General features: G+C 45.1%; 1 protein-coding gene across 5 annotated transcripts in view; it reads right to left on the minus strand.

Annotated features, from left to right (window-relative positions):
• Positions 1-26,222, minus strand: part of LOC143340783 (cell adhesion molecule Dscam1) — a 78,723-nt gene that overhangs the window by 43,652 nt on the left and 8,849 nt on the right. For all 5 annotated transcript variants that reach the window (XM_076763066.1, XM_076763071.1, XM_076763065.1 and 2 more), the window contains exon 2: positions 18,311-18,403. In XM_076763066.1, coding sequence (XP_076619181.1) covers positions 18,311-18,368 — 58 coding nt within the window. In that variant the 5' untranslated portion in view covers positions 18,369-18,403. The remainder of the gene's footprint in view (positions 1-18,310; positions 18,404-26,222) is intronic.

The following is a 26,222-nucleotide window of genomic DNA, read 5'->3' on the forward strand; positions in this document are numbered from 1 at the left end:
CATCGGTGTCGTTACGAGGCAGTAGAACTCTTCAGGATACTCGATACAATAGAATATCGATCCAAGAGAGAAGCTAGTCTGCTCGGAGGTGCAGACGACGAAACGTCGGACCCCTTGACGTATTAAAGGGAGAAAGGCGAAACTCGCAATGGGGACGAAACCAGAAAACAATAACTGCCGAGGCAACGGTTACACGATCTGAAAATAATTCCCCACTCGGTATATAGGGAGAAAATGAAATGATGGTTGGGAAGGCACGCGCGCGGAAAAGTTGCGCCGAGTGAAAGAAAGAAAGGGAACGCTCGTTGTTTCAACGAAGAAACGAAACGGTATGCGCGCGACAAATAATTGGTGGGTCGGGTTTTCGTCGTGCACTAATTTTTTATTCCCTTTTCTCCGTTCAACCGTTGCACGGGGCTCTATTAAGAACCGCTTGTTCACGACGCAAACTTAAACTACGACTAAATAAACTTGACTCCGTGGGGCGCGTTCGCGAGTGACAAATTACGCGCGTAGACGCGTGAAAATTTGATCGTTTAAAATCCGATGCTGTTAACCGGGCACGGAGATAATTCAGTGGGGGTTAGGTTCGACGCGACGCGACGCAACGCGACGCAACGCGACGCTCGTTGAACCCCGCGAGCGGCAAGAAAACGTCATTCTAATTTCGAGGGTACGGTGCGCCTGCACTCGATGCGTTTCGACAGTTTACCGTCATTCCGCGTTTTACGTTTCATTTTGCACTTTAATCGTAAGTTGCGTCGCAACGTAAATCGTAAATTATTTTCAATTGTAAGATTAAGTATGGTCCGCGTACAAATTACCGCCGTCGCGGCGCGGCGCGGCGCCGTAAATACAGTCTGGCTCGTAGATATTGTTCATTATACGCTATCCATCGTTAATTACTTGGAATACAATTAAAGGGGAAACCGGAGTGGCCGTTGAACGGAAAGTGGGAGAGAGCGCGCGTTCCGGGTTGAATTGTTTCGTTGCCCCTTTGGCCGCGCTTTTTCCCGCTTTTTCCCGCTTTTTCCCGCTTTTTCCCGCTTTTTCCCGCTTTTTCTCGCTTTTTCTCGCTTTTCCTGCGCGAATGTAGCGACGGCCAAGACGTCTATTGATGGCAATTTAACTCGAAACTCTATTCGCTGAGCGCATACGGTTCGTTTACTGAGCACATTTAAAAGTTCCGCGAGAGACGAAACTTTCTGTTCCCTCTATTCTTACAATTATTCCCACTTGGCGTTTCCCAGATTAATTGCTGACCATTTTTAATTGCTAAACCTGTTTAAAAGCTCGTCTCGTAGGTCAAAGTACATACATATAGCTACACGTTCGCGACAAGAACCAACCGTATCAACGATAAGATTCGCAAGATCCGCCCGCCGACCAACTGTCGGCAAAAGTAACCCGAATAAGCTGCTTTATTCTCCTATCGGACAACGGTTCGTTTTAAATCGTTCAGGCTATTAGCTAGGTTTCTCGATATCCGAGAATAGTAGGTATTTCGCAATTTAATAACCAGTTGTAATATCTTTTATTTTCTCGAACGAAACCGCGTGGCTCTGTTTCTTCTTTGCTCCGACGGATAAATCGCGAGGGAATCGATGATACGCGTCGCGTGAATTTTATTTCGAAACTTGCGCGACCATTTTCGCGGTGGGGAAACTTTGAGGGGGAAAAACGAAGAAGAAACTTTTAACCGTTTCGACGTTCCAAGTACATAGCACGATAGGTTCCAAGGGCGCAAAAAGTACAACCAACCCGAGGAATAAACGGAAAGTTCGTTGCTCTGTCGGCCACGAATAAAGTACCTACGTATTTTATCGTGAAAATCGGTTGCGCGAACGCTGCATTCGATAATAGCGGTGCGGTTCGATGCAATTGGACTGCGCGGAACAGATATTTTCGCAATTCGGACCAAGTTGCGATATACCGAAACAGGGCAACCGCTGTTACTGCTATTGCGTCCTGATAGATTCCTACGATTAATTGAATTTCTCAGTAAATTAAACGACCTCTTCTTTTTTGCAGAATAAATACTTTTATTCGAAATTGTCTACCTAAACCAACGACGCGGCTATCGATTAATTTAATACGTTCTGCTGACACTATCCAATAAATACCATTTAAAATGTATTCAAGTGCAAGTAACGACATTGCAACTATCATCTTTGGAATATATCTTTAGCTTTGTTTCAACATAGGCGAAACCCTTGTGGTCGCGACGAACGCCGAGAGATTCGTATCTTTGGAAACTCGGGCGACCCGTAATCTGGCTGCTACGTTGAAATTTATACCTTGCCAACGAATGCAGAGACGAATCACCGACAATGTCTCTACGAATGGAAAATGTCACGTGCTGGTGGATGTTACGTGTTTTCGAGACGTATAAATTTTCTTTGATAAGAAGATCAAGTTTTTTGTCATATTTAACTTGGCGATGCCCGTTATGTCTGAACGTATTGGTGAGTGGTGATGTTCGTAGGAAATTTTAATTTGCCTTTGGATCTGAATGGTAATTGTAGAATGAAATTGGCATCGGTAGAGGTTGCGAATCGCAAGGCAGTAGATAGGTACTACATAGATATGGTATAAACGAAACAGCGTAACGCAACATGGCGCGGAGGAGCGCCGGCCGGGCCAGGCCGGGCCGGGCGCAGTCATGTGACCGGACAGTTTGGAAATTTAGGGCAAACTACGAGATACATATATCGTGCCGATGTTGGTTGCGCGCAGCGTCATCGGCTCGACAGATCGATCGTAATTAAATCGATGCGATCCGACGCGCTACCCCCATGCCCCTTCCAGCTCCAGCTCCAGCTCCCATGGACTTAACTGTAAATCTAGGAACGGGGTCGATCGAACCCACCATCAGGATACATTATGGAGCCAGGGAGGACATGCACGCAGATAGGTGGTGGACGCGGCGGAGAACGGGGTTATCTCGCGCCTATTTGCACGATAGTCCTGTTTCCGATTAATCAGCTCCCCTGGAATTAACGCAGTCCCCGGAGTCTGCGTCGCATCTCGCACGTATGCATATGCGCCTCTCGTTTCCTCCTCCTTTCTCCATTCCACTCGCGTTTCCTCTCTCCTCTCTAACCCCGGTTTCCCATCCCTTTCATTTGCATACGCCGTACACTTTTCCCGCTCGTTCGCTCCCTATCAATTATATTTCATTCTTTCTCGCTCGTTTCGTTTCTGCTACTTTCTCTCCCTATCCACTTCATTTATCCCTGTACCTCCTTTTTCAACGTTTTCGTTTTGTTCCGTTCCGTTCCGTTCCGTTCCGTTCCGTTCCGTTCCGTTCCGTTCCGTTCCGTTCCGTTCCGTTCCGTTCCGTTTCGTTCCGTTTCGTTCCGCTCTGTTCCGTTCCGCTCTGTTCCGTTCCGTTCCGTTCCATTCCGTCCCATCGGTTCTTTTGTCGTCTCTCTTTCTATCTCATCGATCTCTACGCCCCTCTCCAGACTCAACCCTCCTCTGCTCCCTAACACCCTCCGGTGCCACTCCCCCGTCCTGCCCCACTTCGTCCCGCCGCCGCCAGCATCGTCCACCAACCCGGCTTTCTCTCCTCTTTTCCTCAATTTTACGCGGCTGTTGTTCCTTGTCGAACGTTTTGCTTTTTTTTGTCGAGCGATGCGAGTTAAACGCGTCCAGGGACAACGCGTCGTAGGCAACTTATCGCAGCGAGTATCGACGATCTCGCGTCGAAATCGTTTCAAAGACTCTGCGCTACCAAAGGTATTTCTGCTTCGTCGAGTCACCCTTTTTTAAAAACCAACCATGCGCCGCACATGCCCGGGATTTTTTTTATTATCCATCTACCACGGACTCGCAATCGTACCGGATCCACCTATAGCGCTTACATCACGTATCACGGTATACTTTTCATCGATCGTCGCTGCTCGTTTAATTACCCTTTAATTATTTTTTCCCCTCAAGTGTCCGATAGAATTTAAAAACCTCTTATCGACGCGTGACTCGTTGTTTATTTCTGATTGGACCATCAGTGTCTTATCAGGCGCTATCATAATAAAAGCGTCCAATTAATAATAAAGTACATATTGGTGCTTTAATAATCAGGACACATACATACGTGGGGCGGGTCTCCTTACGCAGCAACCTCCACGCGGTGAGACCTGGGTCATATTATTTACTATCTAATTAATATAAGTATTAATTACATAGCAAATAATATGAGCTAATGGCTGTGTTATTTTTCTGTCTCTTTCCGGTTCCGTGATTCTTCCTGACGCGCGTATCTCTCGGTCGAGTTACCTCCCAACAATATTACTCGCAATCATTCTCGCGTATCTACGTAATCTCTCTCTTTACCAAAGAGAAAGTTACCAGAACTTTTCGCTGTTCCGCGAAAGAACATTCAATTCTCGGCTAATCGTGTCCGCTGGAGCTCGAAGAAATCACCTCGACAAAAAAAATTAACCGAAAGAACGAAATCATGGTAGTCGTGTTCCATTTTCGCTCTCAGCCGATTTCAATAAAGATCCATTAATCGTTTAATATTCGATCAACGAGTTTAAATATAATTCGAATCAGCATGTCCCTTTGCAACGGAACGAGCGATCGTTCATATAATCGCAAGCCTGAATCGTTTATAATACCCCAATGAAATAATCGAGACGCAGCAGGAGTGCAAGGCTTGTTTCTCTCGTTTCGAATGGTGCATTAATCGAGATTTATTCGAGTATTTACGTACACCGACTATTTCGCGCGGTAAATATTGATCCTAATTTTTCCTCTATACGCGTTCGCATGCATCCTATATTTACACTCTTACCGCGTGTAAATATACGTTTATGAAAGATAAATTACGCGATTCATGGTTCGCTCACGGTCATTACAGGGAGAAATATGTATGCCGGGTGTGTCGTACCGGGAGCAAAAAAGGTAACAAGATGGCGCGATTTTTCGTTATTATCAAGTACGTTTAATGCGCATCATGCCTCGCGCGCATATTGGCGTGCGATTTTATTTCTCTATCTGCTAGCAACAAAGTTTAACCGTGGCGCCGACGATTTCGTTTAACTTTAGAATTTACTAGCTCTCGCAATATCTGCTGCGAAATACGGTTAATCGTCGATGTAACTCTATCGTGTCGACATCGAGAGGCACTAGATTTTTCCTTCGCATTGAAAAAAACTCATTTATTTCGGTTCTATACTAGCGAACGTATTTTAAATCGCGTGAAATTCGAATGTCGCGTATCGATCGGTAGGGCGAAGTTGACAAGGCGCTATCCGACACAGTTCTCACTCTGTCAGCGCGTACCGTTTCAAACGTCGACTAATAAAATTCATGAAGCTTGTTACCGTGCGCCCGATAAAATCTGATGCAGCGTAGTACGATCGTTCGAGAAGAAACAGAAACGGCAAGAAGTGGAAAAATAATTCGCGAAAGAGGATAGAATTTTCAAAGAGAAACGAAAGAAAGAAACAATAAATAACGTTTAAATTCTACCGAGCGAAAAGAAACGTTGGAAGATGTGAAATTGTTGAGTCGCATAATTATTTTCTTATTATCGAATGGAGGAAACTCGATTCCTAATCGATCGATTTGAAACGTCGTTTCTCGCGCAGATGGGATACCTGGCTACAAACAGTGTCGAGGTCCACGGTAAAAAGGTAACAGCGCTCGCGCGTACTCGTTCTAATTCCTTTATTTTTATTTTTTTTTTTTTATTTTTTCTTTTTTTTTTTTTGCCTAAAGCCGCTCGAAACTGTTATCGATTCGAAGGGGGAAAAACTGAACAACGTTACTCGGACCGTTCGTTTCAAGCTATACGTATTCGACGTACATATTTTACGTATAAATAGGAATAATTATACGTAGGTACGGTTCGCGTGTTACCAAGAACACGGAACATCCACGAAACGTGAGTTTTTCTGGTTTTCTGGCTATTTGTCTTGCATTGTAAATCTTATCTTGCTCCTCCTTTTCCTGTTCCTGAAGTAATAGATACGTAAATATAATAAATAATAAAAAAATATTACAATCCTCGATGAGACGAATTGCGACGTTGAGCGAAAATAAAATATATGTAGGTAGAACGCGCGGTGAGCTGTCGCGTATAATTAGGGAAATGGCCGAGCGCAAATGCAGTCGAACCGAATGTAGGTTAATTGGTTTTCGCGTGACTATACATATAGATTGTATCGAGAAATATCGGCGCCCTTGTTCTCGCGTACAGCCGGCTGCGTTTAGCAAAAATTTTTAACGATCAGTTTGAAGCGTACACGGACTCGATTTGTGTCGTTAAATTGATACGTTAACGGGATATACATAGATATAGGGTTCAGTGTCGGAAGGAGCGCGATCGACTCTTGGTCATCGTGTCGGTCGCACGGATTAATTGGTTCTCGTAGAGTGGGGCGATATTATACTCTCGCGACGATTGCACAACTACCTACGTATGTAGCTAGGTACGTAGATACTTGTAGGCGCGCGTGCACACGTTTTCGCTTGAAATAGAAAATGGGCAATATACAGGGTGTTCGGCCACCCCTGGGAAAAATTTTAATGGGGAATTCTAGAGGGCAAAATAAGACGAAAATCAAGAATACCAATTTGTCGATGAAGGCTTCCATGAAGGTATATGTCCATTTATAAAATGTTAACAAGGAATCTCTGGGGGTAAGTTTCGCGAGCATGGAACGCTCGCTGAAGGGTTCACGTTCCGCAGCAACAGCGTAATATCGTCGCGGGATTAATCGATTTTTACACCATTTACGCCACCTCTTAGCGTGCATTGCGCCCTTTCACAGGTTGCTTTCGTTCGCGTTCAACCGACCGAACGAAAGCTCCGTAACGCTCCGGGGACGATGTACGGGAATCACGGATTGCTTCTGGATGTGTGTGCGCGCGTAAAATTCGAATATGCCACGGCCGAAAGGATGGAGATGGAAGTACAGAGAGCACAGTGCGTTCCGTTCCGTTCCGTTTCCTGTCTGCCGGAACGAACCCATATTTCCCGGCCAGATCAATGTTAATTTACTTAGCATAAATTGCGGGCGAGAAGGTGAACGACGGTGGTAGCAGCTGCGCCAAGTTTCCTACAACGTTGCAAAATCTAGCTGCACGTTCGCCGCCAGCTAGACGCAGCTTCGTTTTCTTCGAGCGACGGGAACGCGTCGAAGCCCCCCCACCGATCTCTCTATTCACGATTAATGCATCGACGGTTTGCCTGTAGCGCGACCACGCGTACTAAGCGAACCGAAAGCTTCATTTAATAAAGGACGTTACTCAATATTTGTTATTCGTTATTAACAGCGGATGCTAGCTTATTTTTTCGCAAGTTGTAATTTAAATAATGCTGATGCAACCTTCAACCTGCAACCTGATGTAACCTACCAAGAATATACTCGTGTAGATATTGCGTATCTGTTTCGGCGAGCTGTATTCGAGGTAGGTTTGGAATGGCTTCGAACAGACGGAGCGTCGATATTAAAATAAGCGGGTAAGAGCCGCGAGTATTTTTGCAATTTCCTGGCCTTCGTAGTTACACGTGTCAACGATCTCCCGTTTCTCCATTTAAGTTTCCTCCGTGATAACGATATGACAAGCCCAGGATGAGGAACGTAAAAGCGACTTACAAAGCATCCTCGTTATACCGTCTAGTTTAACTATCGGACGCGATAGTTAGCCACGAGGCTGTGCCTTTTACGATAGAATACAAAGCTGTTAACGCCACGTTATACATAGTATACATATGTATGTATATCAGACGATAGCTGACGCGGGAGCGTACCAAAATCCAGTCTTGTAGATACGATTTTCGCTCGAAAAGGCGATACTAATGCGATTAAATCGCCCACGAAGGAATACGCTTTTTTACCCTCGCAGTATGTCGATTGTTCGTAAATCGAGCCTCTAGGTATAGCAAAATTTAATTTGCTCGTTACTCGTACGTCGCAAGCGCGTTCAAGTTGGCAAGCATTACGAATCGAAATTTGCGAATACGGTACCGCGCGTAATTAGTCGCGAGAATCAAACGTTTCGGGCGTCGTTACGCCTTTCTGATTTAAAGAATCGACGGGAGAACCGATTACATTCGACGTAATTAATTTTAAATCGAGTCCATGTTCGTCGGCATGTTAATAGCGTCTACATTGGCGTGGCCGCCGCTCGGAAATTACCAAATATCGGAAATCCAACGGCGACGATGGTGGCGCGCAATTTGCGCATTTCCGTTCTGCGGCTAACGCGCTGGACGGCAACTCGAATCTGTGCAAAATCACCAAACACACGGCACACACACGATTAATATCGCAATAACCATTATTATTTCCACGTAAGAGTAAAATAACGACCATAATGATAATGATGATGATGATAATAATAATAATCAGGACGGAGTTAATGAAATCGGTGTCGCAAATCAATAGGGATTTTAAAGGAACGACTATAATATGTAGTTGGACGTGCGTTTGTCTGTTTATGGTTGATACGATACATACTTTTGAGCGATCGAAAAACGCGTGCATTACATACTGTTTGGCAGCAGAATGTGCGGATACTATTGCGCGTTACTCGGACAGGACATTGGCTACTTTTCATCCAACAAGCGAAACGTTAGTTGGCTTTGGGTTTCGATATTTCGAATGGATTTGCTTGGCGTATTCGTAAGGGGGACGTAATAGCAGCGTACGACGGTCAAGACGAGCGACAAACGCAACGGAATCGGAAAAAGGATCCGCGATTCGACGGCCGATTGGTGCTCGACGACAAATAGGATGGAGAGGAACGCGTGCAGGGCTGTGCGACAGTGAGGGTATCGATCGCGGCTTCTTTTGTGCCTTGAGAAACGATCCGAACACGGTGGAAGATAGACGCGAGTAAAACGACGGGAGAGGAAAGAAGAAAGGAAACTTGTACAGGGTGAAGCGCACGAAGGAAAGAGGTAACGAGCGAGCCAGAGGGATAGGAAACGAGAGGCGGGAGAGAGAAGTCGAGCTTTTACGGTGATTACTCGTCGTCGCGGCTGCATCCGCGCGCATTGCATCGGAAATGATTTCGCGCCCAATTAAACCATAGGAAACTCTACCCTCCCTGGGTACTAGAAGGAGGATGGGATGGTGGTAGCAGTCACCCCCTCTGGTGCACTTATACTCTTGACGCACCCTAGGGTTCTGGCTCGATCCGCACTCTATCCTCCTCCTTCCCTCCCTCCCTCCCTCCCTCCCTCTTTCCTCTTTCCTCTTGTCACTTGTACAGGCTCAGCCAAAGCTTTTCACCGGCTTCGGCTCATAGCCGCGGCGACAGGCGGCGTAAATTAAATTTTTACCCCGGATAAACTGGCGTTCGTGGTTGCGAGAGCGGGGCGAATGGCCGCGCGAAAACGAAGGCAAAGTGGCGGAGTGCGCGACGACGACGCGGCGGTGGTGAGGCTGGTGCCGGAGGGGTAGGAGGAATCAGCCGATACCGTGGGCTAAGTGCACGGGTCTCATCGAGTGTTCGTTAACGAGTGTCGAGGCGAGCGTCGCACGGGATCCCGAGTTCCCTCGGAAGACGAGTCCTCCTTCTCCCGATACTCTCGTTACCGGACGAGACTCGATGCTTTTTACTCAACGGCATCGTTTCGTATAGCCTTTAGTTGCTCACCGAACGGACGGCAAAAGAATAACGCGCGCGTTGCAACGATCACGCACGACAACGTAAACCGAAATCAAAGAATTCGACCACACGGTTCGCAACAAATACGCTACACCATAAACGAAAAATTCAATATACGCTCGTTTGCCTTTGGGTATCGCCTCGGAAGAAAGACGACGCAGAGAAGCGCGATGACATCCTCAGGCACGATTGCGAATACCTCTTTTTTTTTAATATAAATGGGTACCTTGTCCGTGTACGTATTCGACGGTATTCGAAGAAGAGCAGACAGTCGCGTGTATAAAAGCTCAAATGGCGATCCAATTAGTAATTGTAACTCGAGAAGAATGTTGAAACGATGCTGTTCGAACGAAAGAGACGGAGACAGGATGATCGTGCGTTTCGCAACCGATGGCGATGTTGACAGAAACCATGCCGGGCCTTTGCCTTTTTAAAAAGAGTCGTGTTCGCGACGGACAATGAAAAAACCGAAAAAGGATCGGCAACGATCCACGATTCGTGGAATTTCTTACCGAAATACATGGAGCGAAAGGACGATCGGGTTCGGGGTAGGGTTGGGTTGGGTTGGGTTGGGTTGGGTTGGGTTGGGGGAAGGGCAGAGCGAGAGCAACGAGCACAGAAATTGCAGACGTTTGTTTTCTCGAAAATGCAAACTTTTCTCGTTAACGATTAAACCGTTGTTCACAGTGTCGGGTTCGTTGTGGAGCGATACAGAAAAAGACGGACAGAGAAATCGTGGGTAAAAAAAGGATCGCTGCAAAAGTATGGGTGCAACGAGGACGAGGACGCAGCAGCATGCCTAAGTGACTCGGCTGGTCTGGCTTGTTAATTATCGACTCGGAGCCAGGGTGTACCAGAAACGGCTGGCGACTGAGTAGGGTGACGTTCCCAACGTAATCACTTTTCCTTTTTCCACCCTCGGAGGAGCCTCTTGTTTCCGACGCGTTTCATCTCATCTACAGAACTTCCTGTGTGCCTGTACGACGTCGGTCGTCGACGTCGTTCGTGTCTCCAGACATCTCCAGATACGTCTCTGGGGCGCCGGCAGGCAGGGCCTCGGAGCCGGTCCGCCCGCACGCTCTGACGTACGAACACAATGGCTTTAACTAGTTAACAAGCGCGAAACATCGAGGCCTGGGAGTTCAGAGGCGTACGACCATACGCGGAACGTGTCAAAAGCCGAAACTCACGAGGTCGAAGACCTCGCCCTGTGGAGACCGCGTTCCTTCGCTCTGTAATTCGCATTTCTTTTAATTCTCTTTTAGAACTCGCCGGAAACATCGACATTTTCCTTACCAAGGTGGCGAACCTTTCGGAAAATATCCGAATACGTCGAGCAACGAAACGATAGTTTACGTAGAAAATATTTCTCTCGTGCATGAATCTATCGATAAAGATCGATAGAAAGTTGACAAATTTCGTCTAATCCGTTAACAAGACCGTATGACTTGGCTGCACGGTTAACAAAACCGTGAAAACGATTAGAGGGGAGAGGGGACAAAGTGTCTCTGTAGACACTGAAACGCATCGATGCGTAAAAGAAACTTGCCACCAGATCCGTTCGAGGATTTGTTCGATATACTGAACATTTTACGGCGAAGCGTGTTTAAGCCATCGAGTGTGACGCGTTCAACTTTGAAAGTAACTTAATAGTTTGCACGATGGAAAACTTTTATCTCGGACCGTAAGCGTCGCGAAGGTTTCGTCAGAATTGTAGCTAGTGGAAAGCATCGAAACGATTTCTTTGATTCGCTAGTTGTTGGCCTGGCGCACGATTCGCTGCACGCGAACCTTTTCCTTTTCTCTACAATGTTCCTTTCGGTCTAATTAATACGGAAGGATGCAGAAAGGTAAAACACACGTTCGATGGTTTAATTGGAAAGTTTACGGTTCCGGTTCGTAAACTTGAGCGAGATGCATACAAGCGGTACGTGCGTGCATTAACTGTACGCAAACTAATGTGTCTCGTGCGATGTCCATTTACGAGCTCTGGCGTAATTGCTCGTTCCGTCAATTTACAGCGGTGAATCCACCGCGGACATTACGATTTCCCCAGGCAAAGTATACAACCAGGAAACGAAATTGTTGCTGAAACGCGTGAATAAACCGTCGAGTGGCTGCTCGTGCCGTGTTATTAACAAAGTCCGTCAGGGGAGGACGAAGCGCACGAAGCGCAGGAAACTTGGTCAAAACCGACTGAGGTGTAAATTCAGCAAACTATATTTCCGGGACTTGTTCGTTGCTGCCGGCGGGTAATTGAAAAGCTCCAAAGGGAAAACATTCGGAAAGATATTGCGTTCACCGTTGAATCGGGCAAGCCGAGTTAACTCGTCCTCTCTATTCAACGACACACATATTTTCGATTATTTTTTACTTTTCCATTAATTCAACTTAATCGGTAGGACGCAGCGCAACGCTGTTTTTCGTTCGTCCGCGCCAACTGACATTTTTCATGTACGTAATTTCTTTGTGGAATTCAAAGCCATGGAATCGTACGATTATCGTTAATTAAAATGCCTGTTTGCGTAACTTGTTGCAACCGCGTCGAAATTGCATACCATAAATTACGCGAAACAACGCGTGTTCCGTGCGAGAACGTCGGAGCGACGTATTACTAACACCGCTCGAATCTAAGTACGCGATTAGTATTATCAATGCGTAGTTCCCGCCTTGTCCATTGAATATTCCGTTTATTGTAGCAGACGTCATAACCGTGACACGCGGTTTAATCGCCTTTGTTGCCGCCTTGAAAGCACAACGCTGTGTGCTCCGATGTGCTTCAATGCCTTCCCAATAATTCCGCGTCGCATCGCGGAGAATCTGGAGAAATTGTACTGTCAGAGCAGCCTCTCGCCGCTCCGCTCCGCGTCGCGTCGCGTCGCGCCGTGCCAAGCGTCTTCGATATTACAAGACGCACGCGTGCAACGCCGGAAAGAGGAAGCGGAAATTGAGCCGGATCGATACCAGTCGCTCGGTTTGCTGAAATTAGCTAACAACCTGACACGTAACAGTACTTTATACTTCCCTTTACGTAGCATCGTCGTCGATAGAGTGTTTGGTATATACATGTCACGATTTCTCACAACAACGATATAAACAATATTTGTTCAGTTTGGGACTTGTGTTTATTTACAGTCGCGAGCCGACTGTTACACTTCGTCTCGTTAGATTAAACACCGTACGCAACAATTGATCGTCGCAGAGTATCTTCGAATTGCAACGTGCTTTAATTTAAATGTCTCGAGGTAAAAAGATCAGAAAGGTTACGCGCAGCACGGTGAATTACAGAATATTTCAACAAAATTGGCGTGGCGCGGCGTTACGAATGCAAAATTTTGATCCGTGTATTGCTTGCTCGCCTGTTTCCCGCCTGTTCGCGTTGCAGTCGAAAATCGCGTCGATTTAGGGAGAAGGCGTTTTGTTTTGGTCCCCTTCGGCTGGCGGTTGTAAATTCAGCCGCGTGTTTATGGAAATGCGCGCCGCGAAATCCATGCGGCGTCCCAAAGGGAGCGCAGTTCTCCCTTACAAAAGAATAATACGGCGCAGGGGCGCGCGACCACGGCCAGAAAGGAAATTTATAAACAACGCGTGTACACGCCTCTACGCGACAAACCCTGCCAACTTTGCGTTCCAGCTTAAATGACCCGGGCTTTGAAGAAAACAAATGCTCCACGGTGAAATCGTTGACGTCGTTTCGAATTATACAATATTTTCTGCGTTGCCCATGTTACCAATTACGTGTCCGAACAAATATTCCAGATTAAAACGAAACGAACATCGTGATCGTGACATGGGTTGATTCGAGTGTCGTTCGGTTGCTGCCCACGCACGGGGAAATTCAGTTTAACTGCTCAGATCGATCACTTTTACGCATACACCTGCGATTGCTTTTTCTTTTGTATCCCATCGTCAAGAAAGCTACATAGATATAACGTTTCGACCACGGTGTGTAGCAATTGCGACCGTGTTGGAATTGTAGGATTCTGCGAATATGTACTCTTAATGTTGTCGCGCCATGCCATTGGGCTGTCCGTCGGCGCGACATTCAGAGTCACGTTTAAATTTCTTTATTTAACACTTTACGCGAGAGAAAACGAGCCGACTGAGCCCGAGACATTCTGCGCAAATATGTATAGCTTGTCGCTGCTCGAATCTACGGGGATCCGCGACCTTCGGTCCTTTTCCGTTAGCCTTTGTACCTTTTCTTGCTGACCGTTAACCACGAATAACGTTCGATCGGTGCAATGTTTAATTTCTTCCCTCGCAACACGAGTATCAATCGAGCAAAGACGGTTAGCCTAGGCAATGCCTCCATACGACTTGGTTAATTAAAATGTACGATTCAACAACTGCGATCCAAGTATGTACATATAGTTGAGCCGTTCCCGACTCGCATAATTCACGTAGCCGGAATATACGCGATTCACGGGGTGTAGATACCGATCCGTCGAATCGGCGGCTGCTTCCTGAAAAGGGTAGCAAAGGAAATCCTCTTTCGGCCCGATAGATCGGATTACGTACGGAAAAGATTTTCAAGAGATAGGAGAGATCAGCGCGGCGGTGGTGGTTCGACGATATTAATTAGCGTCCGAGAATCATAGAACGATGATCGATCATCTACGGCCGAAAAGGAAAAAGGCACCAACGCGGATCTCTGATATTCCATATATGTAGAATGAGAACCGAAACAGCGCGAACCAAAAAGTCGTTGAATAATTCAAGATCCCGCGTCAAAGAGGCGAAGGAAATCGATAGTGTAAAAATAAGGCACACATCGACCCGTGGTACGAAGCAGCCGAGGTCAATACTCTCGAGCGAAAATTTAATCGGCGAACCTCGAACAGGATAGTTAAATTCCGAGGTTCGACTAATTTGAATTCTTTTATGAAACTTTCCTGCCGCTCCAAGGTTTGATTGCCGATAGAGGTGAATTCTACTCCGATGGTCGGAAAGAAGATGGTCCGAAAACCGAATTACTAGCTCGATTTCAATTAACCGATTGATACAAGTTCCACGGTAACGCGTAACGGAATCCTTTATCTCAATATACACATACATATGTATTTACGGAAGAAGAGTTTCTCTGGATTCAGCATTCCGACATGAGGGATTACGTTCTATTTTACAAAGCTATCGACATGACCGCCGAGAATAGAGTGAAACGTTGCAACATACCTGCTCTGATCGCTTGCGAAATCATACGGTAGGTTAAATTTCCAGAAAAACCGATCGAACCGAACATTTTAAAGGATGTTGGACCGTTTCCAGCTTTCGATCTCCTCGACTGGATACGATCGACCGATCGCGTGAAACGATGCGAGTCCTGGTTCTCCTTACCGTGCTACCGACCCCATTTCCGTCAAAGTCTCGTGGAACCGCCCGGCCGCGTTAATATTGAAATCAATAAAGCGTCATCGCGGCAAATTTGTCCCGCATGCCGGTTACTGCGCGAGTCTACGTTATATTAATTTACGATTAGTTGATGGCATTCTCAGGGACACGGTTATTCGTCGAACAAGATTGGCTCTGGACAAGATACGGTTAGACGAGGCAACGGCAAGCTTTCGTAATCAAATTTATTTCTTAAAGTAAAGTGTGAGAAAGCTGGAGCTTGGATTATAGCACAAGTTGCTTCGCACAAGCGGGAAATTATCTCCGCGATATCGATTCTCTAGCTAATATGGCGGCGATACCCTTGGTCGATGTCGATCAATTTGCTCGTTGAGCTTCCGGGTGAAAGCGAACTCGGAAACCCCGTTATATCCGTAAGGAATCCCAATAAGTTTTTCGTCGAGGCTCCAATCCAATCCCGACCGGGTGATTCTATCCACTCGACTGGAAAGTGCCTTTTCCCCAGCGGACGATGGTTGCGTGGTTCTTTACAGGAAAATAGCTGCGGCACACGTACGCGTAGACGCTGATAAATAAGTAACACGGTGAATTCTCTCGACCCAAAAGTTCAATGGACTGCAGCCTATATTCCATGGAGTAGCTGTTACTCTGTCTCTGTTTTGCGGTTAATAAACTCGAGTGCACTATTTTTCTTCTCTCGAGTTTTCCGGCAAATTCTAATCCACGTTGAATTAACACGCGCGCCTCGTCGTCCGTACCTTTGCGCCTCTTCTTCTCTATCGCATGGAAAACGAGAATAACTATTCAGTAATTTGCTTTTAAACGGCATCGAACCTTCCCGACCATTCCTTTCCTCCGATATACATACGTAGTACAATCGCAACGCCGATTTTTTCCATTCTCGACAAAGAATAAATTGAGGATGGTGTAATAAACGAAAGAAGATGATTTATACGAGGCGTGGAGAGAAACAAGATCAGAAAGAGAGAGAAAAGGTAGAAAAGAAACATTGATGAAAAGATAAAGACAAAGAGGAGGAGTGTAAGACTCGGCAAATCCTTTGCACGAGGATGAGTAAAGGTACGTGCGGAGCTGATAAATAAATAAGACGGCCGAGGCGAGACGAAGCGAGTGGGGTGCGAGGGAGAATAAAAAGAAGCTCGGTCAAGAGGCAAAGGATCGCAAGACGGTAAAGAAAAGTAATGCCAGCACGTAAAAGAGAATCAATTCGATTCCCTAGCCGCGCCTTGGTCCTGCATCTTTTCCTCGCCTTACCATCCACTCCGGCAACTCTCGCCACTGTCAAATCTCCTTCTCTAACCTTGGTCGTTTTTCTTCTCCCTTTCCGTCCTGGCCACCCTCGACGAAACACCGTCTTTCCCCAGCCTGCACACGCCTGTTCCTTCCTTCCTTCCTTCCTTCCTTCCTTCCTTCCTTTCTTCCTTCCTTCCCTCCTTCCTTCCTTCCTTGGCGTCGCTCATACTCCTTTTCCGTGCAACAAGTGCGCTCCGATTCGCGTCTTTAAGAAACCACCCCTCCATCCTCTCTCGTTTAACCCACTATCGTCGTTACTAACACCACCCACCCTCTTTTTACTTTCTCTTACTTTTCCTTTTTCTTTTTCTCTTTCTCTTTACTCTTCCACTTCCAGTTCCACTAGCACCGCCGCTTGCTCTCGCACGCGCCCCAACCATCGTCACGTGCCGTTTCTCTCCTCGTTGCTCACATTGGCCCCCAACCAACTTACCACCACCACCACTACCTTGAAAATCGTTCCACGGTCTTTCTTCGCTATTTTCCTCTTCTCGACAACTTGCGCCCGCAAACCGTCTGGCAACCGCGACTCTGTATTCTGGGAAAGCGTCGACCGCGCGTACTCGTACGCGCGTTTCATCCTTTCCCTCTTCAAACCGGGAATAAAGTGGCAAGAAAAGCTGTCAAAGTAGTCGCGTTGAAATACAAACTTACTTGGCGGCTTAGGATAACGCGAATTCGATGCGCCCGAACCGATTTCTCGACTATCTGTGTGTTTACTACCTCAATAGGCAAGTACAAGAAATAAGTGCGACGCGTTGCGTTTGTTAAATGCTCGGGAGAAACATCGATAATCTAGTCGACGACGATTAAAAACTTTTTACTATCGTCGGGGGAGATTCGACGTTTAAACGTCTTTCGCAATGATATTGAATAGCAGGAGAGTTTTACGGCAGTCGTAAACTTGACGCGAAACTTTATACCGTTTTGGTTCGCAAACTATGATATTTAATTACGGATAAGATCGTGGCAATGCGGGAAGAGGATGGCTGGGTTTGGTGATGATTGAAAACAGATAAGAAAGGAGAAAGAATGGAATAAAGGAAAATTCGAGGCCAAAGATCCGCTGCAACAAGTATCGAGCTGGACGGTCTACGTGTTTTTCCGACAGAGTTCCGATTGTTATCGGGCGAAATACGCTGAATTTATCGGCGATTTAATGCCCCCGGGGACGTTTATAGGAATGCAATAAATAAAACTGGGTTGCTTCGAACCAATGGCAAAGGCATCACCGGCAACTCGGTCACCGAGAAACGAAACTATGTATTATACTTTGCTCTCGCACTTTGGCCGACTCTATTTAAACGCCGCGCGAGACGGATTAACTTCCAAACGATCTGTATGTACCTACGTTATTTGGTAAATAAACGTATCCGTCAACCATCTTGATAGTCGAAAACATACAGTTGTAGGCTCTCGTTGCCAAGACGAGGATTCAGAGAAGGATCAGAGAAGAATCAAGCTACCGAATGTTTGAGAGAATATTTATCAGAGTCCACCAGTGTTGATGATTTACGATCCCAGCTTAAGGATCGTGTTACATTGTAATCCAAGTGCGAGTACTAATGCGAGTGGTTTCGCTGCAAACGGATGGTTTTCCAAAACCTCTATTTCATCTTATCGGTAGCTTTCCAATTGGAATGCTTAGGGATTATTTATGCTATTAAGTAATATTAGTTTATTTTCTAACTTGCTCGAATACGACCATCATCGAATTAATTCTTTAAAGAGATCCGAAATAAATAATTTGTTTCGAGGGAAAGTCACTTTATTAACGAAATATTTTCTGTTGGAGGCAGACGTGGTAGCAACGGTCTCATTTTCTCGCTTCGTATTCAGCGACGCAAATATTTACTCTACATTTAAACGCACTCCCTCTCCGTGTCGAAATAGCCATCCCGACGGCATTGCCCGACCCCGGTTGCTGAAATGGCCGACGGTCGAACACGGTGGGCGAAACGACCAGGAGAAATGATTTCCACGGGCACAACCAGCGATTTGTGTTCTTACTTACCGCGGACAAGGATGAGGGCGCTGGACAGGAGTACGATTTTCAACGGCCAACTGGCCATCCTGGCGTAGACCGTTACGTCGATTCAGCTTCCTCCTGAAACAATACAAGCGTGCCCAATCAATCAACCCATCCATCCCAATCCGCTATCCGCGTATCCCAGCCAACTCTAGCTTGTCCGTTTCACTCTCTTTCTCTTTCTCTCACACACACACACACACACACGCTTATCCAGGCATACACACTCTGCATTCCCTCCGTGCAACTTCATCCTCTCTCGTTTACTCTCATCTTGTCTCTGTCGCCCCCTTTCGATGCATGCCCACGATCGGACCTCATCCCACCTTTCGCCCCGTCCTTTCTGGCAGACTGCCCGTTCTACGCTCACCCTCAGCCATCCTATTCCCCTTCGTTTCGTGCCCAAACCCCTTCTTCGTATCGACAATTTTTTTCCTCTCGAATCCATGCCTACGGGTTTGTCCGCTCAATGAAAGTCCTCCCAGACGGTGCGCGTCATGCAACGTGCCTACATAATCATAAAACGGGCGATGCTTACCTGCCAACGAGCAGGTACTTCCTATACGCAACTTAATACGATTACTCTTTCCTTTTACTGATTTCTTTTTCCTTAAATTATCACTTAACTATGTTTACTAGAATTACTGGTTCAGATTGTTGCGCGTCTACGAGCGAAAGTGTTCGAAGCAAATGTTCCACTATCGAGCGTTTCGAATCTTTCAAATGTACGAATATCGAATATTTTCCTGTAGATACGATATAAATGGAATTGGATAGATTACATTCCAAGATTCTCTATATACATTTGTCTTTTAGTAAATATTCGATCCAGCGACCAGAAACATTTTTGACGAACCCGTACGAGCTCTCGAAACGACAAAGAGTAAATTCCGTTGAGAAATGCGCAAAAGGAATCGATGTTCCCGCAAACAGAATATAAATACGATTGTCTCGTTGCATTCTATTTACGAGTTTAGCCGTTCATCGTACACTCCAACGCTTCCTTTCTCTACCTCCACGTTGAATATTGAACATTTTTTCTCGCCTCGATTTTCCAGGGGCTCGTCGGCTGAATGGTCATACACGCATACACAATCACACTACACACACACACACACACACACACACACACACAGAGGGGGAGAGAGAAGAGACGACAGTCACGCGAGCTAGTAACTGTGATGATTGGCGGGACGTTGAATTCGTCTCGTTCCGAAGAAAGCGATACGGTTAACGACCCCTTCGTTATTACCTGCCGATAAATGCGGCATTTCTAAAATTCAATTTTTTTAAGTCGATTCACGAGTACAAAATGATGTCGACAATATTGATTAAAAATTTTTAGAGAACATAGTTATCTTATACATACATATATCGTATGGTCCAAGTAATGTGCTGTTATAAGCTGTTTCCTCGAAAAACCAACAAAGGCACCGACTTGGTTTCTTATTAAATTAAACTCTAACTATTCGATTAGAAAAATCAAGTCGATATCTTGGTTAGTTTGTAAGGCTTTATTTGGACCGTATGGTATACATATATGTACATCGAGTGTAGTTTGAATCTTTCAATGCCACGAATTTGAGAATAACGTACGTCGTCGAAACATTAAAAGATTATTTCTACCTCAAGGAACGTTGTACGCGTATAGCGAGATGCGATTCAACGACGCGCGCGAAACTGCGAATAGAAAACGTTTACTGTCCAAATTATCGTGGACAGTGAACAGGCACGAGAATATACTACAGTTTATAAAACCGTACATGGTAAATATACAACGTATTTACTAATTAGCGAGATGTAAAGAGACCGGGATTAAGCTGCCGCCAACGTCATTAAGCTACGCCGAAAGAACGCAATGCAGCGCGGCTGTGTATGCTTAACTGTATTTTACTATTGCAAATACGAATTCGATTAGTGGGAGAACTCCCGTATCTTCTACTATCGCTCTTTCCCCTCCAGCAGGTTAAAATACTCTTGAAACAACGTTAACGGATAATAAGCTAACCTGGCTCTATATTTATTTTATTTATGTTTTATTTAGTATAACTGCTAGTCCGACGTGCCAGTTGCTTAAGGGACAGCGAAAAGAATCTATTGGTGAGTTGATCGAATAGAAATGATATTATAAAGGAGCGTATTTTTATTCGGGTCTAGTCGAGCCGTAATTTTTCGTTTAGAATTTCTAACACACCATATTATTTTAGCGTCATTTAACTTTACAACTTTTCTTATAGTATACGTACAATGAATTTTACAATATTCACTTTTATTCTTATCATTTGTTTTCTCAGATAAATATGTAGTCTGTCTTGCCTACCACGACCGGTCATCTGACCGGTTGAATGATTTATATTTTTTTGTAAAAAACTGGACAAAATTTGGTATGAAGACGAAAGGAGAGGGTTTTCAGTTTCCACTGTCTTGGAACAGTCTAACAACGCGTATTAAAAATAGTTAAACTTTAGACGCGTGCAGTTCCGAAACTACTAGTGTTTTATTAATTATCGAGGCATTGTTAGCGGCGGCAGGGCCTCCCCTTTAAAATGGTTTTTGGTTTTTGTCGATCCGACTTTCCGTTTTCGAGATATCGTAATTTATGTAAAAGGTAATTTTTCTTAATTCGACTATCGCTGTGTTCGTCTAGCGCGTCGGAGCTCTCGCACGCTCGTGCGTCGTGCTGACCTACCTCGCGTACGTGACTGCCGTGACCTAGTTCCGCGTAGTGTTTCCAAGAATTTACTACGCGCTACTACTTACGCGCGCGCGGTCATTCTTCTCGCGTCAATGAAACGTAAACAAACGCTGCGGTCCGTCGTATCTCCGAAACTAGCCACCGCATCGACTTGAAATTAAAATCGCTATATCTTCGGAACTAATAAAGATATCGCCTCGTTCGAACGCTCATTTTAAAGGGCATTTCATCCACTATTCGGTGACTATACCAACTGTTTTTAATTACGCTGTCTTCTTGGTTTATTTTCACATTTACTTTTACACTATAGATCAAACGAAGTTTTAGCAATTCCTATTGATTATACGACTGGTGTGCGATAATACTGGATTATAAATTACTTATTTATAAGAGAAAAAGGAAGACTGGTCATTTGACCGGTCATGGTAGGAATGGGTATACATGAAGTACCGATAGGTTTAGCGTTAATACAACGCGATCGATGCAAAATGCTGTGCGTAGCGTGAAACGAAAAGAAGAAAATGTACAGATTCTTGAAATAGTTGCACAGTCGACCGATCGTTCGATGCGAAACGACGCGCGAGCGTAATTGTGGCGCTAAAAGCAATTTCCCGGTACTGTAATCGTTTTAGCAAAATGCTTTGCAATTTACCGAGTCTTTATTAAAATAAGTAATTTCTGAACCGATACCATTACCACTGTTTGCCTATCGTCCCCTAATCGTTGCCGAGCCCTTTCAACCGCATCGATTTATCCGATGCGATCTTGTTGACCAGGTAATCGTATTTACGAATCCAGTGTCTCGAGAAGTTTCGAGGTATCGCGTTACGATCGAGATTCGTTCTAGGAATTAGAAAAGCAAATTTTACGTAACACGTACCGGTCGCGGTTGCGGTCGCGGTCGTGGTCGTGGTCGTGGTCGTGGTCGTGGTCGTGGTCGTGTTGCGTTAAGCGTCAACTATAATTTAATGTACTCGTGCCAAAGTCACGATTCAAACGCGACGACGCACGACCGAGATGGCAGAGCCTATGCTCGCGCGTATACGCAACCACCACACGTATCTCTCGAGCTAACCCCTGTTTATGCAGAATTCATAACCGGAGGGAACCAAAGTGCCTCGTAGCTGGAGTTAATATATCATCCCTCTAACGGGAATCAAAGTCGTAATAAGCGTACCAAGAGGAAACATTATTTACACAGGAGCTTCGGTTAAAGGTACAGTCGGTACCGGTAAATGCGGTTGATTCTCGACCATTCTTTCCTCGTGCCGAAAGAGAATAGACGTAATAAATAAATGTTCGTAAACGTTACGTAAACGGCGAAACGATCTAAAAGTTTGAAAAGTTCCAAAGTCTGTTCGGTCGCGTTCGTAGCATGAAATTAATTTTAAGGCCAGCCTCGAAAAAAAGACCGAGTGTCTTTTAAATAACGGTGCGTTAACTTGATCGAGAAAACACTGGTATATACGTCGCATCGATTCGTAACGTGGTATACGTGGTATATGTATGTCCATACAAAGTTTCGAAACCAGACCTCGGCGGTCCTTTTCGTCGCTATAATGCGTCGCTACCGATGCATTAAGGTTTTCGAACCCCGAGCGCTACGTGTTCGCAACAGGGATATTTCTCTCTGCGTGTACCTACTATAAATCTGGTAACGTTGCCGCGAACCAACTGATATTAATTAACGTGAAAGCCGGAGGAAGAAAATGCGTTCGCATGCGAGTATCAAATATACCGTAGTAATTGCATTTCACGTGCACTGGCATCGTTTCCATGAAATTAATCCCGAAACAGACGCGTTACTCGATCGTCCGAAAAATAACATCGTTCCGTACAGTTGATAAACAAATTACTGGTACAGGGTCGTAATACCGGTAGATCAGTCTATCGATAAATGGCGATAAATTTTTCAAACTTTGCTTCTATTGATAATAATAATAATAATAATAACAACAACAACAGTAGAGATTTATCGTAAAAAAGTAATGCGCGATAAATGATAATTTCCGCTATCCTTGATGCAGACCTTAAAGGTTTTTTCACGTGATACAATTCCGCGCACGAACACTCGAGAACTGTTCGTCGCGAAGAATTCCCATTATCTGGCAAGGAATTCTCATTCCTCGAAATACTTGCGCGTTATTTCTATTTCCGCCAACTCTTTTTTTCTTTTCATCCTCCGTCCTTCCTCCTCCGTTCCGCGTCCTATCGAGTTGGTCGGTTTGACCGCATTTTCTGACCGAGCAAAATAATATATCGGCAGCGAGGCAGCCGTTCACCAGAGGCGCTGGCATTCTCCGAGAGACGTCGAGCTGACCCGTTATTTATCGTGAATTGAAATTCGGAGACCGCGAGACGGGCCGAGGAATTTCATTAAAATTATGACCTTAGATATTGGAACGCGCGCGAACGCTCGTTTGCGAAACGTGAACCGACTATGCGAGTCCTTCCTCGTACACCTAATTTCATCGGTGCACGATACGCACCACGTACACATAGACTAGACAGACGCGCTTTATACTCCATTTTCTATCAAATTTCCATCCTTTCCATCTGTGTATCCGAAATTTTCCAAAAATATCAATTTTATTTGTTATTTTACTTTCACTTGTTCACAAGCTCTCTCGAAAACGATTCTCGTCCACATATCAGTACATAGAACAGTATTGTACATAGTATCAGATATTACTTTCCGTTCATGACTCTCGTTTACCGTAAACGAATGCGAATGCGAGTACACTAGGAGTATATTTGAACCACTTGGTTAACCCCTGTTTGCGTGAAAAATTTACCGGGTGATTGTATCAGCATGTACTTGATCATAAAACCGACCGTCAGCCAGCGGATCGAGAAACGATCAGAATCGAGACTCGATTCGAATCCAATCCAATCCATCCTCTTGGATGAAATATTTTTAATGCGAACCGTTTTACCGCACGCGCTGGAACATCGAGGGTAATCGTGTCGGTCGTTCTTTGCGTGTCAGCCTGTAACGGGCAAAGGGTAGTATGTGCATATATGTACCTGGCACTTTACGCGGAGAAATTTCTAGTTTACGGCGGGGGATAAATATATTTTTACAACGAGCTAGATCACGGCACTCGGGCCGAATGGCGGCAGCAATATAACCCAGAGCTAGCCATTCGGCTGGAATCCGTACCGTTTTGCTTTATCGGCCCGTTGTCAGGCTATCCTGAAAGTACGCTGCACCCTCGGGGATTTCTTTGCAGCAGTTAGCAGCTCGGAGCGCCGAGCTAAAACATAAACTTGTATAATACTCGATAGAGAGCACGGGGCCGCGTGAAGCGAACCTCGCCGGAAAATTGTTTGAAAATTACGCGCTGCGAGCGGTAATCACCGGTTTTCTGTTGAAAAACCCGCTTCTCTAAAGAAAAAAATATTCCTTTTTTTAGTAATGGATCGCAGAAGAGACAGGTGACACTTAAATGAATAAAAACATTTGTCGAGAGGTGAATGGCTTGTCTCTGCGCCTGCAAGTATTTTCGAGTAAAACGGTTTTCTTTCCGCTCGGAAAACATTTTTTCTTAGTTGGATCGTTTTCGACTATTTTGCATCCTTGTAACTCGGTGCACGTTGGAAAAGCGACAAGGACGTAGTCGTTAATGGAACTCGGTTCCTTTTTGAAAAAGGAAATTTTATCGAGACGCAAAAGTAATATTTCGCGTTCGTCGACCATAAACAGTTTCCAGCTCGACAAAGTGTAAGGTTCCAGTAACTTTACACTTAGTATGAAATATCAGTTTTTCCAACTACGCGCGTCTAAATAATAAAGTTCACGCAAAGCATCTAGTCGCATCGCGTCGTACGAAATATAATATCGGAAGAGGTCGAGTTGTTGGCTGCTAGTCTTTACTTTGCGCGCAGCTGCGAACTACTTTGGGCGGAAATGAAAACTGAAAGTTGATAAGGAAGCGCGCCCCGGGGCAAACGCAAGCAAGCAACGTTTTTCGCAATCAAGCTGTTTCGGATGTTTCGATCGAAAGAATCGAAACGAAGAATTGAGAACGAGAACGAATACTCGAAAGTAATAAATATCCATTCGATTAATTTGATCGCGTAGGTAATCGAGCGCCCCGGGCTCTGTTCCCCGACCCCGAAGCAATAGTAATCGACGGAAAAAAGGTAGATATGTAATTCGTGCACTTCGATAAGGAAAGAAATGCTTCGGATTCTATGCGCGAGAATGGTTCCATAAATGCTTGTCGTTTAGCACATGCGAATTGCATCGCGTTACAGTTCGAAATTCGGAATCCGGAACCGAACTTTTCGATAATTTCTTGTTGTTGCGTTGTTTCTGCATGCGGAATCATCAAACCAGCTAGCATCGAACAATGCTATTGAAAAATTGCAACGGAGGATTCTTCGGAAAATGTTTTTTTACTCGAAGCTGTTGCAACGATTACGTCGAAATTCTTTGCGGCGTACGTTGCAGAATCTCGACGAGGAAATAACAAGAACGGACAAAAGTTTCACAGAGTTGATCGGTGCTTTTACGCTCGCCACGGTCCAAGACTAAATTTTTCAAACTGGCTGGGATTATTCGATGGCTGTAAGTGGTCGCGTTGCGGGACAGGCACGCCGGCGAATATGTGCACGAGAATAGACCGCTTGGTGTATATGTATGTATACCCCGAGAGCGCGGGTACGCCGAGCCGCAATTTCCCGTTGAATTCGTAGAGAAGACAAAGAAAGGAAAAAACCGAGGTCGTTTCGTGCGTAAAATTTGAACCGGTATACTACATCGACGAGAATAAAATGTATCTACGACAAGCGGTAAAATCTTAGCTTTCTAAGCAACGCCACGACGTATGCAATATCGGTGTCAATTGATTTCCATAACAAGTCGGTTATCATTTTGCCTTTTTTCTTACAAAATTATTACTATTATTATTAATCGAAATTGCGAGAATAATGGATTATATTTTCGACGCGTTATCAATTTATTTAATCGTATATTAATCGAAAGATTTATGCGTGTATAAAAATGTTTAAAACGGCTTAAGAAGAACGTAAAAGCTCAGAAACCCATAGGAATAGTTGGAATGCTCTCGCCGATAGGAATATTTTTTCATCGTATCGCTCAGGAACCCGAGAATCCATTGTCGCGTGCAATTCCCAGCGGACAGCGAGAATGCAATAACGCCGCGCCGGTTCGCTAATGTTCGCGGAAATAATGTA

Source organism: Colletes latitarsis, chromosome 4 (assembly GCF_051014445.1).
Source record: "Colletes latitarsis isolate SP2378_abdomen chromosome 4, iyColLati1, whole genome shotgun sequence".
NCBI lineage: Eukaryota > Metazoa > Arthropoda > Insecta > Hymenoptera > Colletidae > Colletes > Colletes latitarsis.